General features: G+C 45.9%; 1 protein-coding gene across 1 annotated transcript in view; it reads right to left on the reverse strand.

Annotated features, from left to right (window-relative positions):
* Positions 1–14,514, reverse strand: part of LOC137046090 (hydroperoxide isomerase ALOXE3-like) — a 31,633-nt gene extending 17,119 nt beyond the window's left edge. Inside the window, exons 1-8 of the mRNA XM_067423144.1 lie at positions 14,248–14,514; positions 13,662–13,794; positions 11,924–12,005; positions 11,695–11,817; positions 6,878–6,981; positions 6,610–6,779; positions 6,354–6,497; positions 5,848–6,051 (exon numbers count right to left, since the gene is read on the reverse strand). Of these exons, the coding sequence (XP_067279245.1) occupies positions 5,848–6,051; positions 6,354–6,497; positions 6,610–6,779; positions 6,878–6,981; positions 11,695–11,817; positions 11,924–12,005; positions 13,662–13,794; positions 14,248–14,514 (1,227 nt within the window). The remainder of the gene's footprint in view (positions 1–5,847; positions 6,052–6,353; positions 6,498–6,609; positions 6,780–6,877; positions 6,982–11,694; positions 11,818–11,923; positions 12,006–13,661; positions 13,795–14,247) is intronic.
* Positions 14,515–17,010: the final 2,496 nt, after the last annotated feature.

Consider the following 17,010-nt stretch of genomic DNA (forward strand, 5'->3'; position numbering starts at 1 on the left):
CTTAGCTACCTCTTATTCCCAACCATAAAAGAGGCCAAATTCTGCAGCAGGACGGTGCCCCATCGCATACTTCTATCTCCACATCAAAGTTCCTCAAGGCGAAGAAGATCAAGATGCTCCAGGAGTGGCTAGCCCAGTCACCAGACATGAACATCATTGAGCATATGTGGGGTAGGATGAAAGAGGACGCATGGAAGACGAAACCAAAGAATATTGATGAACTCTGGGAGGCATGCAAGACTGCTTTCTTAGCTATTCCTGATGACTTCATCAATAAATTGTATGAATCCTTGCCAAACCGCATGGATGCAGTCCTTCAAGCTCACGGAATTTGGATCTCACAGCACCACAACTTAATTTACTGACATATTTTTGTATTTGCAGTAAATTTGTTCAATTTCTGTATAGGCGACAAAACTTTTGTCTTGCCAAAATTTGACCTTTCTGTCTTGATTAAATGATAAATATTTTTTATGTGAAAATTATTTATTTCAGTGCATTAAACATCATTTGGGAGGTGTAGTAAGTTCGATATAGTAAGGAAGGAAGAGGACACAGGGGTCGGCTGGACTGTTGATGCTTCTCTTTATTTTAGTGTAGCAAAGTCAATAACACACTCAACGTGTGCCTTCAGTCAAACTCATGAACAATAATCACTTCCGGTTCACAGCACTTCCGGCTTCCGGGTCAAACTCAGTCTCTCCTCGATCTCCGGTTCCACCTATGTTTTGTACCCTCTCCGCGCTCATTACTGGAACGAGAGACAGGTGTTATTAATCTGCTTCCAACCCACTCACTTACCGCTCGTCCCGCGGCTCTCTCTCCCGCTGCAGACCTCGCTGAACCACGCCCCCCTTGCCACATACCCCCACCGCCCGACTCAGGCCGGGGAGCCGTCCGGCCTGCAGCCCCCCCCCCCCCCCCCATTTCTGGAGAGGAAGTCGGCCAAAACCCACTTGAGCACCCGGCCTGTGGACCACCTGGAACTTAAAAGGCTGAAGAGCTAGATACCAACGGGTGATCCGCGCGTTGGTATCCTTCATGCGGTGGAGCCATTGGAGAGGAGCGTGGTCCGAACAGAGGGTGAACTCCCGCCCCAGAAGGTAGTAGCGGAGGGTGAGAACGGCCCACCTGATGGCAAGGCACTCCTTTTCGATGGTGCTGTACTTAGCCTCTCTCTTTGAGAGCTTGCGGCTAATGTACAGCACCGGCCGCTCTCCCCCCTCCACCTCCTGGGCCAGGACTGCGCCCAGCCCCCTGTCCGACGCGTCAGTCTGCAACAGAAAAGGGAGAGAAAAGTCAGGGGAGTGTAAAAGCGGCCCGCCACATAGAGCAGCCTTAACTCGGGTGAAGGCCTGCTGGCACGGCTCCGTCCATTGGACCGTATCTGGTAGCCCCTTTCTAGTAAGGTCAGTCAAAGGGCTGGTGAGGTCCGAATAATTTGGTATAAACCGTCTATAATATCCCGCCAGCCCCAAGAACTGCCTTACCTCCTTTTTGGTCTTGGGTCTCGGACAGGCTGCAATTGCGGCGGTCTTATCAATTTGGGGACGCACCTGTCCATGACCCAAGTGGAAGCCCAGATACCTTACTTCCACCCGCCCAATCGCACACTTCTTTGGGTTGGCCGTGAGCCCCGCTCCCCTCAGCGACCTCAAGACCGCCCGGACATGCTGCATATGCCGCTGCCAATCGTGACTGTAAATCACGATATCATCCAGATAGGCAGCAGCATATGCGGCATGGGGACGCAAAATCCTGTCCATGAGGCGCTGAAAGGTAGCGGGCGCCCCGAACAACCCCGAAGGGAAGCGTGACGAATTGGTGTAATCCAAACGGCGTGGTGAAAGCTGTCTTTTCTTTGGACAATGGAGACAAGGGGATCTGCCAATAGCCCTTCGTTAAGTCCAATGTCGAATAAAATCGAGCCGTGCCCAGCCGATCAAGCAACTCGTCAACCCGCGGCATTGGATACGCGTCGAATTTCAACACGGCATTCACCTTGCGGTAGTCCACACAGAACCTGACCGAGCCGTCGGTCTTAGGGACCAAAACGATCGGGCTCGCCCAGTCACTGTTGGACTCCTCTATTACTCCCATATCGAGCATTGCCCCTAATTCTTCCTGAACTACTTTTTTCTTGTGTTCAGGCAAGCGATACGGCCGGCTGCGAACTACCACGCCCGGCTCGGTCTCGATATGGTGCTGAATTAAATTGGTACGTCCCGGTAGGGGCGAGAACACGTCGGCGAACTCCGCCTGTAGTTTTGATAAATCAGTGAGTTGGGACGGTGAGAGGTGATCTCCCCCAGGGGCCAGCGCGACCGATTGTGCTTTGATGCTCGCCTCTGGCCCGAGATCATCCTCTCCCCCGATCACCGTCGCCAACAACACTGATTCCACCTCATTCCATTTCTTCAGGAGATTGAGGTGGTAAATTTGACGTGCCCCGTTCCTATCGGATCGTATCACTTCATAATCGAGATCTCCCACCTGTCGTGCGACCTCAAACGGCCCCTGCCACTTTGACATTAATTTAGAGCTCGACGTAGGGAGTAATACGAGCACTTTCTCTCCCGGTGTGAATTTGCGTAGTTTCGTACCCCTGTTATATGACCGGCTCTGGCGGTCCTGGGCTTGCAACAAATTCTCCCTAGATAGCCGCCCCAAGGTGTGGAGTTTTGTTCGCAAGTCCAGGACGTACTGAATTTCGTTTTTGGCCAAAGAAGGTCCCTCCTCCCAAGTTTCTCGTAGGACATCCAGCACCCCCCGTGGCTGTCGTCCGTAGAGAAGCTCGAAGGGGTAAAACCCCGTGGAGGCTTGTGGAACCTCCCGCACGGCAAATAAGAGGGGTTCTAACCACCGGTCCCAATTTTTGGCGTCTTCCTGTACGAACTTACGGATCATGGATTTAAGAGTGCGATTAAACCGTTCGACCAAGCCGTCCGTTTGTGGGTGATAGACGCTTGTTCGAATGGATTTAATGCCCAATAATCCGTAGAGTTCGCTCAACGTGCGTGACATAAACGCCGTGCCTTGATCAGTGAGGATTTCTTTCGGAATCCCCACTCGGGAGATCAGACGAAACAGTGCGTCCGCAACACTCTTCGCGGAGATGTTGCGGAGAGCCACTGCCTCCGGATATCGTGTTGCGTAGTCCACGATGACTAACGCAAAACGATGTCCGCGTGCGGATCGCTCTAATTGCCCGATGAGGTCCATCGCAATTCTCTCGAAGGGGACCTGCATTAATGGAAGGGGGCGCAATGGCGCTTTTGGGGCGGCCAGTGGATTCACCAACTGACATTCAGGGCAAGACGCGCACCACCTGCGCACATTGTCATGAATGCCTGGCCAAAAAAATCGGGTCATTAAGCGATTCAGTGTGGCCGCCTGCCCCAGGTGGCCCGCCATCGGGTTCGAGTGAGCCGCCTGGAAAAGCATTTCCCGGCGGCTCTTTGGTACTAATAACTGGGTTGTATCCACTTTTGTCTGAGTGTCTTGGGTCACTCGATACAACCGATCCTTAATTATGGCAAAATAAGGATACGTGACGGGCAATGCGGGTTGGAGAGACTGACCGTCGATAGAGCGGACCTGCTGAAATGCATGTTTTAGGGTCTCATCTTGAGACTGCTCCAGAGGGAAGTCATCGCGGTCCGAGAGAATCAGTCTCTCGACCCCGCTCGGTTCCTCTGAAGCTGTTCCCAAGGGTCTCGTATCAGTCTCGCCAACCTGCACTCGCGCCGCCCCGTTCCTAGCCTTGTTCTCCCAAGCGGCATCCGCGCATAACGACCCCAATAATGCCGGAAAGGCGGGCCAATTCGTCCCCAGAATTAGCGGATGCCGGAGGTGGGGACTAACCGCCACCTCAACACTATGCTTTTTCCCCCTAAACTGTATCGTGACTGGGACAACCGGATATTCCACCACATCCCCGTGCACACACCGCACCTTAACCATGCGGCTTGTATCCAATGCCCCAGGCTGCATCAGGCTTTGATGGATCGAGGTTTGGTTACATCCTGAATCCACCAAGGCCTGATATGTACCCCCCTTGATACTTACAGGAATTTGGTACTCTCCTGCTTGATCGGGGGTGGTCCGCTGGACGTCCGGGATCCGGATCATTGTCCCGATGTCCATCCTCGGACATCGGTCCACAAAATGATCCGGATCACCGCACCGCCAGCAGGCCAGCCCAGGCTTACCCGCCACCCCTGCGGCGGGGAGTGGGTTGGAAAATGAGCGCGGGGAGGGTGTGAAACCGGCGCCATTGTCGCCACCCGCCCCCAGCGGCCCCGCCCCCCTGGGCGGAGCCCGCGAACTCCCGGACGGTCCTGGGCCCATCCCACCCCGGCCTCTGGGGGGAACGCGAGGAGGGCCTGGAGGACGGGACCTGGGGAGAGGGACAGGGCGAGAGGGAGAGACAGAGGGGGGAGAGAGAGAGGGAGAGGTTAATAGGGGCTCGCCGACCCCCGGGCACGCCACCAGGTGGTCCTCCGCCAGATTGATGGCCGTCGTCAGCGACGTGGGCCGGTGGCACTGGACCCACTCGGCGGTCTTCTTGGGTAGCCGAGCGATAAACTGTTCCAGTACCACCAGATCGATGATGTGGTCCACGTCGCTTCCACCGGCCAATAGCCATTTGCGGCCCGCGTCCCGGAGCTGTTGGGCCATCGCGAAGGGTCGGTCGGCCTCACCCCACTCCAGCGAGCGGAACCGCTGACGATGCTGCTCGGGGGTCCGGCTGACCCGCTGGATGATGGCCCTCTTCAGGTCTTCATACTCCAGGAGGTTCGCCACCGGCAGTTGTTGGGCGGCCGCCTGGGCTTCTCCAGTGAGCAGTGGTATGAGGCGCACTGGCCACTGTGCCCGGGGCCACCCGCAGGCCTCCGCGGCCTTCTGAAAGAGGTCGATAAAGGCCTCGGGATCGTCCTGTGGCCCCATCTTGTGTAGGGGCACGTGGACCGGTGCGCTGGCGAGCCCGGCGGCTTCGGTGCGAACCTCCCGGTTGATCCAGCTCCGGAACCTCTCGCGGTCCTCTTGCTGGCCGTGGACAATGGCCTCGAAGCGGCGCTCCTGGTCTGCCCGCAGGTCCAGCATGGATTGGTGTTGTTCCTGATGGAGGGCCGCGAGAGAGGTGATGATGTCCGCAAACGGCGTGGCGGAGGGCGTTGGCGTTGTCATGGTGGCGGCGCTGTCCTACTTCCTTCCCGGGTTTCGGCACCAGTGTAGTAAGTTCGATATAGTAAGGAAGGAAGAGGACACAGGGGTCGGCTGGACTGTTGATGCTTCTCTTTATTTTAGTGTAGCAAAGTCAATAACACACTCAACGTGTGCCTTCAGTCAAACTCATGAACAATAATCACTTCCGGTTCACAGCACTTCCGGCTTCCGGGTCAAACTCAGTCTCTCCTCGATCTCCGGTTCCACCTATGTTTTGTACCCTCTCCGCGCTCATTACTGGAACGAGAGACAGGTGTTATTAATCTGCTTCCAACCCACTCACTTACCGCTCGTCCCGCGGCTCTCTCTCCCGCTGCAGACCTCGCTGAACCACGCCCCCCTTGCCACAGGAGGGTTTTAGCTTTTTATATGAGCTATTTCTAACACCAATGAATTAATTAAAAGTCAGGTTAATATCAGGTATTTCTAGAAAATAGATAAGCGACAAGACTTTTGTCAGGGACTGTAGAAGCAACATAAATATATCAGTATATCAATACATCTCGCTATCATTCTCTCTCTAACTCATCTAGTTCATGCCCCTGTTTTTGCTAGGAGCCCTCACTATTTCCTTACTGTTCACGCGTCAAACCAACTCATGCGTGACAGATTCAATACCTTGTAGAGAGGGTGTGGAGTGGGAAGATGGCGTAATGTTGCCATGGTGAACACCTCTGCTAGCAGGTGAGTCCTCAGCAGGTGAAAGTCGACCTCGTGAACCCCAAACTCAGCGTTTCGGACGAAGACCTTGGCCAGTTTCCAGTCAGCATTTGAATCCGTTGGGAGGAAGATGGGATTCTCTTCGCTGGGCTTTTGCCTTAACTGTGCAGATTCAATTTGAATGTTCAATCTGGGTTATGATTTTTCTCTCTTTCAAGAAAATGACAAATGATTTATAAGGCATAATTCATCATGCCATAATCACTGTATGAAGACATTAAAAAAGGTTTAAATTAAATTAAATGTTTAATCAATCAGAAAATGTTGCCTACTCATCAGTTATAAATTGCATAGGACCTTTCCTTTGTTTCTTTTATTTACCCTATCCCTCAAGATCTATTCATCTGTAACATTTGGCGCCTGGATCCCGGTAGATTTCTGCACTATAAATTCAAGATCCTCACCTGAATGGCGATGGGCATCATCATGCCATGAGGGTTGCAGTACAGCAGGACCAGAGGAGCCGTGAGATACTGCTGCCTGCCGTTGACCACATTTCCCACCAGCTCATCCAACATCTTATAGTCAGACAGGAAGATGTTCCCATTCTAGGTGTGCGGGTAGATCACAAAAAATGATGAAGAAACACTAGAGATTAGACAAAACCAAAGCAAATCAGACCCAGTAATTTTAAATAATTTCCAGTAGCAAGTAGCAAACCTTCATCTCCTGCTCCAAGCTGCTCCCGCGTAGGGAGTCTTTGACCATGTCGTCTGTGACGGGGAAATTCTCGGGCAGCTTTGAGCAGCGCTGGATCATCATGGGGTTGAGGCCATTCAGAAACTGGTAGCCAAAGAACTCATCCTCATCCCAGTGCTCCTGAATGTATTCTGCAAAGCATGCTATGTCAGAACATATGCTACAGTGCAGACAGAACTTTGTCTGCAATACAGTTATTTTAAACAGTTCATTCATTTAAGATGAGTACCAATGGTTTTGTTTCTGTATTCACAAAGGATTTCTTCCAGTTTGCTGATGCTTTCCCACGATCTTCTGCAGTCAGCTAATCTAGTTAGCTTCAGTAGGGCTAACCTACACACACACAGAATACACAGGTACACGGTGCAAACATTAATAGTGGATATAACTTTAATATACTACCTAGTAGTAGTTGTGAGCATCTTTGTAGTTACTATTATATTATATATTATGTTATTGATGTCTTTGATAAGACAAAGCTATTTTGTGAATGCGGTCCACTTACATACAACAATTATATAATTAATATATTATATATAAATAATATAATTATATAATTCCTTTGAAGTTTTGGTGCTTTATGTAACGCTGTGTAGTGTAAATGATAAATCCCGTTTGACGTTTGTGTTGGTTACTGTATACAGGCCACCAGGGCACAATACAGACTTTATCAAAGAATTTGCTGGTTTTGTATCAGAGTTAGTATTAGCTGTAGATAAAGTACTAATTGTTGGTGATTTTAATATCCACGTAGACAATGAAAAAGACGCATTGGGATTGGCATTTAGAGACATTCTAAACTCTATTGGAGTTAGACAACACGTATCGGGACCCACTCATCGCCTTCATCATACTTTAGATCTAATAATGTCATATGGAATAAATGTTGATACTGTTAAAATTCTGCAGCAGAGCGATGAAATCTCAGATCATTACCTAATATCATGTATACTTAATTTAGCTAAGGCTGCAAAGCCGTCCCCTCGCTTCAAATATGGCAGGACGATAACCGCTGCGACTAAAGATTGCTTTGTCCATAATCTTCCTCATCAGTTCCATCTCCTCAGCATTACAGATAGCCAAGAGGAACTTGATGCTGCAACAGAAACTATTGACTCTCTCTTTACTAGCACTTTAGACATAGTTGCTCTTTGCGCTTAAAGAAGATTAAAAAAGATAGTCCAATGCCGGGGTACAACGAGCACTCTCGGGCCCTTAAAGCTACACTGTGTGATATTTTCCCCCATCTAGCGGTGTAAAGGTTTATGACCATCCAGTGAATAGTTTAGTTTCTGTTCCTGTCAATTCTGATTTCGTTTTAACTCCTACGGTGGCCAGTTTAGTCCAAGATTAACATGGCAATCCCCCTCTTCAAATTCGACACAGTGCCATCGAGTGTTAAACGCGGAAGGCGAAGCTTGAATTTACAGGTATGTCCCTCTTTGGCTACTGTACTTTAAAGATGGAGGGGTAACATGGCGACCGGCATCCGAACCCCTCACCCGTATGTATTTTCAATGGCATATTGTAAACTTACGAGAATACTTTATTACTTGAAAGAAGTAAATATACATTAATGAGCACATATATTTTTAAAAGAACTGTTTTTTTTTTCACACACCCACAAATCTGGCAACCAACTTGACCTCGTCTACATACTCAACTGCACTACAGAAAACACTTTGGTCAAACCCTTACACTTCTCTGATCATTACTTCATCACATCTAATCTACATCTTACTACTCATGCACTCCCACTTCCTCTACCAGTTAGTTTCAGACGAAACCTGCATTCTCTTTCTCCCTCTCACCTCTCCTCCGTCGTGTCATCCTCTCTTCCGTCCCCCACACAATTCTCCTCTATGGATGTCAACACTGCAACAGACACTTTATGTTCCACTTTAAACTCTTGTCTAGATACTATCTGCCCTCTGTCTTCTAGGCCAGCTCGCGCTACTCCCTCTAACCCTTGGTTATCTGATGTTCTTCGTGAACACCGGACCAAACTTAGGGCAGCAGAGAGAAAATGGCGCAAATCAAACGACCCATCTGACCTGAGTAAGTATCAATCTCTGCTCATTTCCTTCTCACAGGACGTCCATACAGCTAAATCCTCATATTTCCACAACAAAATCAACAGCACCTCAGACTCACGCACACTTTTCAGAACTTTCACCTCTCTCCTCTGTCCCCCTCCACCACCTCCCACCACCTCTCGATCTGCAGACGATCTTGCCCATTTTTTCACAGAAAAAACCACACTCATCAGCAGTCAGTTCACACCTCCACACGCACAATTTTAAATCGACCACATCCACAGCCAAACATCTCTCCTCCTTCTCTACACTTACTGAGGACGAAGTATCTAAGCTTCTCCTCTCCAACCATCCCACTACCTGCCCTCTAGATCCCATCCCCTCACATCTTCTACAAGCTATCTCCCCTACACTCTTACCAGCACTCACACACATCATCAACACATCTCTCTGCACCGGCATCTTCCCTACCACATTCAAGCAGGCTCGGGTAACCCCACTGCTTAAAAAACCCACATTAGACACATCACTTGTAGAGAACTACAGACCTGTTTCTCTCCTACCATTCATTGCGAAAACACTTGAAAGGGTTGTGTTCAACCAGGTCTCATCTTTCCTCTCACAGTCCAATCAACTGGACGTAAACCAGTCAGGCTTCAAAAAGGGCCACTCAACTGAGACTGGATTAATGTCAGCTACTGAAGCCCTGCGGCTGGCTAAAGCTGCATCCAAATCATCAGTCCTCATCCTCCTTGATCTGTCTGCTGCCTTTGACACTGTGAATCATCAGATTCTTCTGTCCACCCTCTCATCACTGGGCATCACAGGGACTCCTCTCCACTGGTTTGAGTCCTATCTCACAGGTAGGTCTTTTAAGGTCCTGTTCTTCGCGATTCCATCTTTCAAACTTTAGTTAGTGTGAAATGTTGCTGTTAGAGCATAAATAATACCTGTAAAATTATAACGCTCAAAGTTCAATGCCAAGCGAGATATTTTATTTAACAGAAGTTCCCTTTCAAAGCCGACAGCGAGCGGCCGGTCTGGACTACACCGCTGCACTTCCTGCTGTGATGACGTCACTAGAACCATTTGTTGACTAACCCTCCGCCCACAAGAACACGTCAAATAGGGGGCGTGGTCTCGTTGCTCTCCCACGTGGAGAAGAGCGCACATTGAGCGCTTGCATCTCCCTGTTATGGTAAGAGGCGGGACCTTTCCGGGCAAAGTGCGCTAAGCTGCTGTCCAATCACAACACGGGAAGCGCTGGCCCAATCAGAACTCATTGCGTATTTCTGAAGGAGGGACTTCATAGAACAAGGAAATCATCAGGCCGTTTTTAGGACAGAGAAAACAGCGGTGTACAGATAAGTCAACTGTGTGAAAAAGACTGTGTTTTTTTTACACGCGAAACATGAACTCATGTTATATTGCACACTGTAAACACAATCAAGGCTTCAAAAACACACAAGGAACCGGACCTTTAAGGTTGCCTGGAGAGGAGAGGTATCCAAAACACATCAACTGACCACGGGGGTTCCTCAGGGCTCAGTGCTTGGACCTCTCCTCTTCTCCATTTACACTACATCATTAGGACTCATCATTCAGGCACATGGTCTCTCATATCATTGCTATGCTGATGACGCACAGCTCTACGTCTCATTTCAACCAGATGATCCCACAGTAGCTGCACGAATCTCAAGCTGTCTGGCGGACATCTCGGCATGGATGAAAAAACATCACCTGCAGCTCAATCTAGCAAAGACTGAGCTGCTTGTTTTCCCTGCTAATCTGACCATACAACACGATTTTACCATCCAGCAGGTTCATCTTTGATTACTCCTTCAGGGTCGGTCAGAAATCTTGGAGTAACCTTTGATGACCAGCTGTCCTTCAAAGACCACATCTCAAAGACAGCTCGGTCATGCAGGTTTGCATTGCACAACATCAGGAAAATCAGACCGTTCCTTACGGAGCATGCAACACAGCTTCTTGTCCAAGCCCTGGTCATTTCTAGACTTGACTATTGCAATGCGCTTCTGGCTGGACTTACATCTTGTGCAATCAAACCACTGCAAATGATGCAGAACGCTGCGGCACGTCCTGTCTTCAATGAACCCAAAATGGCTCATGTCACACCTCTATTCATCTCTCTGCATTGGCTACCACTCGCTGCCCGGATCAAATTTAAAGCCCTGACTCTTGCTCATGGATCTTCCACAAGCTCAGCACCCGCATACTTCGACTCACTCCTACGAGTCTATACCCCCACCAGAAGCCTTCGCTCAACTAATGAGCGAAGGCTTGTAGTACCATCACAGAGAGGCACGGAATCCCTCTCTAGAACGATCTTCCGTCCTCCATACGCACGACAGAATCACTCGCTTCATTCAAAAGACAGGTAAAAACTCATCTCTTCCATGAGCACTTAATCTTACATTACTCTTTTTTTCATTTCCTTTTTCTGTTTTTTATTTTATTTTTTTGCTACTCTGAGCGGTATACAAATCTTGGTATTTGGGGCACTTTTTGTGTTTCTTTGCCTCTTCTTGACAGATCGCTTCCTGTACTCCTGAGTTGTAAGTCGCTTTGGATAAAAGCGTCTGTTAAATGCATAAATGTAAATTTAAAATTACAGGCCAATCTCAAGTCTACCCGTGAAACTACACCAACTCTCAGACACAGTTCAAACAGTGATATAGCATATTTTAAGCATGATAATCTGTCTTCCTTATTGTCTACTATGATAGGAGCCTCAATGGTGCTGCTACCGATACTTGTACCTGGAATATGAAGTCTATATGTCAAAGATTAACCATTGAGAGGCCTATTGTCCATATTGCTTGGAATTGAGATTACAAAAGAGTTGACATCTGTTCAGTTGTTTCCCTAAATTCTTATGGTTGTGTTATACTAAAAACCCAATATTCTGGGACCAGCAGACTCGTGAACACAAAACTGTGTAACAAAGAGATTAACACTACAGAAGGACTAAAATGACTTGGTCACTTACTGCTTTCCAGCACTGGAGTAAAACTCTGTTTCCTTTGTGAAAGAGAATCGGACTTCAGCTGGCAGAGCGAGGTGAGTGTCGTAATCGATAACTTGGGGCGTGCCCTCAGCATACACACGCCACCTGGAAGTAGAATACTAAACTTAATTTAATTTTACTGAATTTATTTTAATTTAATGCAGACATTTCACTGTCACATGTGACTTGTATTAGCCTGCTGCCCACAAACCTAAATAACTTTTGTTGCTCTTCTCTCTGCCTCGTCCTTTGTCTTTGGGCTATTAGATTGGTGTCCTGGAATACAAGTGAAGCTGAAATGGAAACATTAATTACATCTAAATGCTGTGTTTATGTGTGCAACCTAAAACATAAAAAATAAAATGATTTTGTATTTATCATTACTTGATTATAGGATGATTACTTGTCATCCATACGGTTTTTTTATTACAGACTTTCACTTTATTACAAATGTGCTTTATCTAAAATGGCTAATGGTGGCATTAACTTATAGATCAAAGTTTCAAGTCAAAAGTTTAGATACAAAAAAATAAAAAAAACAAAAAAAAACCACATGAATGACAACTACATACTGTATATCTGCAAGCCATCACCAAATGAACATCATAACAAATACAGGCTAGCAGTATGATAGATGCCATCTCTAGTCCTGACCCAGGCAGGTGTTCTACTTTATTTTAGGCTTGTGAAGACAACATTTTTGCTTAAAGGAATTCTTCTGCAACAAACAAAAGTGTGTGTGTGTGTGTGTGTGTATGTGTGTGTGTGTGTGTGTGTGTGGGGGGGGGGGGTTGGCTGGTAAACCCTACGTTATGGGGACAAAATGTACACTCACCTAAAGGATTATTAGGAACACCTGTTAAATTTCTCATTAATGCAGTTATCTAATCAGCCAATCACATGGCAGTTGTTTTAGTGCATTTAGGGGTGTGGTCCTGCTCAAGACAATCTCCTGAACTCCAAACTGAATGTCAGAATGGGAAAGAAAGGTGATTTATGCCGTTTTGAGCGTGGCATGGTTGTTGGTGCCAGACGGGCCGGTCTGAGTATTTCACAATCTGCTCAGTTACTGGGATTTACACACACAACCATTTCTAGGGTTTACAAAGAATGGTGTGAAAAGGGAAGAGCATCCAGTCTGCAGCAGTCCTGTGGGAGAAAATGCCTTGTTGATGCTCGAGGTCAGAGAAGAATGGGCCGACTGATTCAAGCTGATAGAAGAGCAACTTTGACTGAAATAACCACTCGTTACAACCGAGGTATGCAGCAAAGCATTTGTGAAGCCACAACACACACAACCTTGAGGCGGATGGGCTACAACAGCAGAAGACCCCACCGGGTACCACTCATCTCCACTACAAACAGGAAAAAGAGGCGACAATTTGCACGAGCTCACCAAAATTGGACAGTTGAAGACTGGAAAAATGTTGCCTGGTCTGATGAGTCTCGATTTCTGTTGAGACATTCAGATGGTAGAGTCAGAATTTGGCGTAAACAGAATGAGAACATGGATCCATCATGCCTTGTTGGGCCCCCACAGTCCCCAGATCTCAATCCCATGGAGCATCTTTGGGATGTGGTGGAACGGGAGCTTCGTGCCCCGGATGTGCATCCCACAAATCTCCATCAACTGCAAGATACTCTCCTATCAATATGGGCCAACATTTCTAAAGAATGCTTTCAGCAGCTTGCTGAATCAATGCCACGTAGAATTAAGGCAGTTCTGAAGGCCAAAGGGGGTCAAACACAGTATTAGTGTGTGTTCCTAATAATCCTTTAGGTGATTGTGTGTATATATATATAATAGCTAGACATCACCACTGAACTTTCAAGTACACCAGTAAATGTGAATTTTGGCTATGACTTGAAACAGGAGTGCCTACCTTTAGCAGATCTTAAAACAAGCTTCTCATCAAGCCAGCAGAAGCATGGAAACAAAATCTCATCACCTTCTGGCGTGTTGATCAAGATCTTATCGCAGAACCACTGGTCATAAAGAAGACCCATTAACGGCTTGGAGTTGAGCTTGACAGATATGAGCTCTCCCAGGGACGCCTTACAGTGCATCTTAAATTCATGCACCTACACAGACATTTGGGAATATATTTTAAAATAAATACAAAAGCACATTTATTATCATTACTACATACAACTTTACTTTATATATATATATATATATATATATATATATATATATATATATATATATATATATATAATTTTTTTCATTAAAAGGATTGTGACTGATGTTTTCTAGACCAAAACTCCTTACTGTAGGTTAAATTGGGTGCGCTGCTCTGCTGCCGACTCTGTAGCGTGTTCTTCGACTTTCCTGATACTCATTTGATTGGATGTGGTTGAGTGGTTTTTATGTTTTTTAAGTAAGTTACTACTTTTTAAAGGTCCTGGAATTGGTAAAACGCTAGGTAGATCAAAGATTGTTGCTTATTTGGATTCTGGTTCTGGTCTTGGCAACCATCATCTGCCACACTCTTTCTGAAAATGCCATTTGATGGCGGGAAGCCAATCACTTACACCAGAAATGTCCTCTGTACCATCCATGGCCTCGGACCCACTGGGCTTAGCACTTGACGTGAGAAGGGCGTCGGCCAAACGATGGCAAAGAGGCAGCATTCGACTGCGTCCTCGGTGTCGAGGACATAGACCTCCCTTGCCTGGTATAGTTCTGAGCAATGTAAGATCTTTACAGAACAGAATGTAGGAATGTAGTTTTGAGTACAGAGAAGCAGGTCTGATTGTGTTCTCTGGATAGCTTCTCCTCGGAGCGCTTAGGGCATTCATAACGGAACGGTGCAGAGAAAAGTGAGTGTTTCAACTTTTCAATGAATTCCTCTGAAAGTTTAGCTTCCATATGGGATCTGAAAACGCGCCAGACTGGACACGCGCGGTAAACGACTGCCGCGCTTACCTCAGCTCTTCGCTCTCATGAAGAACGTAATCTGATTCCTGCTGCGTTGTGTCGTGACTTTAGTTTGGCTCACACAAGTTATTGAAAAGACACGTTTAGTTTTTAACTGTAGTGTTTATTCTCTAACTGAACAAAATGATTGTATTACTTACTATGTAAATCAACGACGTTGGGGGCGGTTCCGGTGCCGTGGTGTGATATAACCAGTAGCGGTGGCTTTGGGAGTGGCCTCGTAGGGCAGTGAAGCAATGCATTCTGGGAGTTGGTGTCTTTCATCCCCATGAGCCAAAAATACATTTTCTGTCTTTTCTCAGTCTAGAAGGCACCAAATTCAAAAATAATTTCACATTTCTACTACATTAATGACCCAGTTTAAATACAAAGCTTAATGCTAAATCACTGGAGTAACCCTTTTAAGTGTGGCACAAGAGATAACAAAATCCTCAATAAATGTTATGGGAATGTGAAAAGGGCTAATTCTGCAAAATCTAGGCCACTATTAGCGAGCTCTGACCACAGCACAATGTATTTTAATTCCTACATATAGGAATTAAAACGTTTGAAAACAGTCACCAAAGAGGTTCTTGTATGGTCTGAAAATAATATTGAATCCCTGAAGAGTTGTATTTTAAAAACCGATTGGGATGTTTTAATAACGCTGACCTCGATGAAACAACTGAAGTAATAACCGATTATGTAAGCTTTTGTACCGACAATATAGTCACCAGAAAGCAAGTTATCATCTATCCAAATAATAAAGTGTATATTACTAAAGAGATAAAGCATTGTATTAATAGGAGAAAGCTGCATTTAGAAACGGTGATCATGTTGAATTAAAATCCGTGCAGAAAGAAAAAAGAAAAAAACTAAAACTAAATATTCTAGAAGAAATTTTCAATCAACCTAACACTAAAATAATGTGGAAAACAGAACCAATATGCCACCGGCTAGGAAAACATTCCTTTCGAGTGATGGCACACACAAAGCAGATGGTCTGAACGGTTTCTTCTTAAGATTTGATTCTCAAAATTACGACCTAGAATGTATTAAGGAACTGAGTTCTATATCGAACACTGATTTAGGGGATAGCAGGTTATTGATTGGGGGTGGTTATGTTCAATCGTTATTTAGACAAATGTGTCCAAAGATATCCATTGGACCTGATGGCATTTCGTCCTTTTTATTAAAGGTCTGTGCAGAGCAGTCCGCTCCGGTATGGTGCCCAATATTTCAAAGATCTATTGACTTTAAGGTAGTCCCCGCAATTTGGAAAAAGTCTATTATAATTCCTGTGCCAAAAATTAGCCCGTCCTGCTGAGAATAATGATTTTAGACCAATTGCCCTTATGTCCATAGTGATGAAATGTTTTAAGAAATTTATGGTGTCAATGTTAAGAGAAAATGTTCACAGTCACTTCAGTTTGCGTATAAGAAAGGAAAAGGAACCGGTGATGCTATCAATAGTTTGATGCATTTGGTTTTAAATCAGATGGAGGATTCAGATGCTTATGATTTTAGTTTAGCTTTTAATACTTTACAACCACACGTCTTAATTAAAAAGTTAAAGGAGTTAGATGTAAATCCTACGATTATGCAGTGGTATCTCTCCTTTTTAACAAAAAGAACTCAGAGAGTAGAAGTAGATAGAAGTTTATCACAAGTAAAGTGCAGAAGCACTGGTGTTCCTCAGGGCAGTGTTAGCTCACCGGTTCGTTTTACACTATACACTAATGAGTGCTCTAGCAAGAACACACAGAACTACATTCGGAAGTACTCGGATGAAACACAAGAAAAAACAAGACTCTTGTTCTAGCTATCATTCTGAGATGACTGGTGTGACACAATTAAAAAAAAAAAAGTTAAAGCAAACAGAGGAAATGATTTCTGATCCTAAGGGAATTAGGGCTCATATGCCTGTATCTGTCCATAATTATGAAATCAATGAAGTGCAATCGTACAAGTACTTAGGTGTGTACAGAGGCAGATCTCTTATGTGGCATGTCTCGCTTGTTGACTGGGTGTGTTAAAGACTTCACCAAAGATTGCTTTTTTTTACAAAGACTGTGGTTTTATGGTGTTGATAAGAAAATCATGTTCCTCTTTTACCAGTCAATACTAGAAAGTGTCATCAGATATGGCTTGTGTTCCTGGATTGGTAATCTGTCAGTAAAATCTAAATCAAAGATCATGTATATAGTTTGAACTGCGATGAAAAGGATTGGACTGAAAGAGTATCCCAGTATTCAGTCTCTGCAGCAGCAATGCACTCAGGTGACTCACTGCATGTACTTTACCCCGTTACGATCTCTTATCCTCTGGAAGAAGGGTTAGAGCTCTCCGCTATTAATGGAACAGCTTTAAAACATAAT

This window comes from Pseudorasbora parva, chromosome 18 (assembly GCF_024679245.1).
Source record: "Pseudorasbora parva isolate DD20220531a chromosome 18, ASM2467924v1, whole genome shotgun sequence".
Classification (NCBI taxonomy): Eukaryota; Metazoa; Chordata; class Actinopteri; order Cypriniformes; family Gobionidae; genus Pseudorasbora; species Pseudorasbora parva.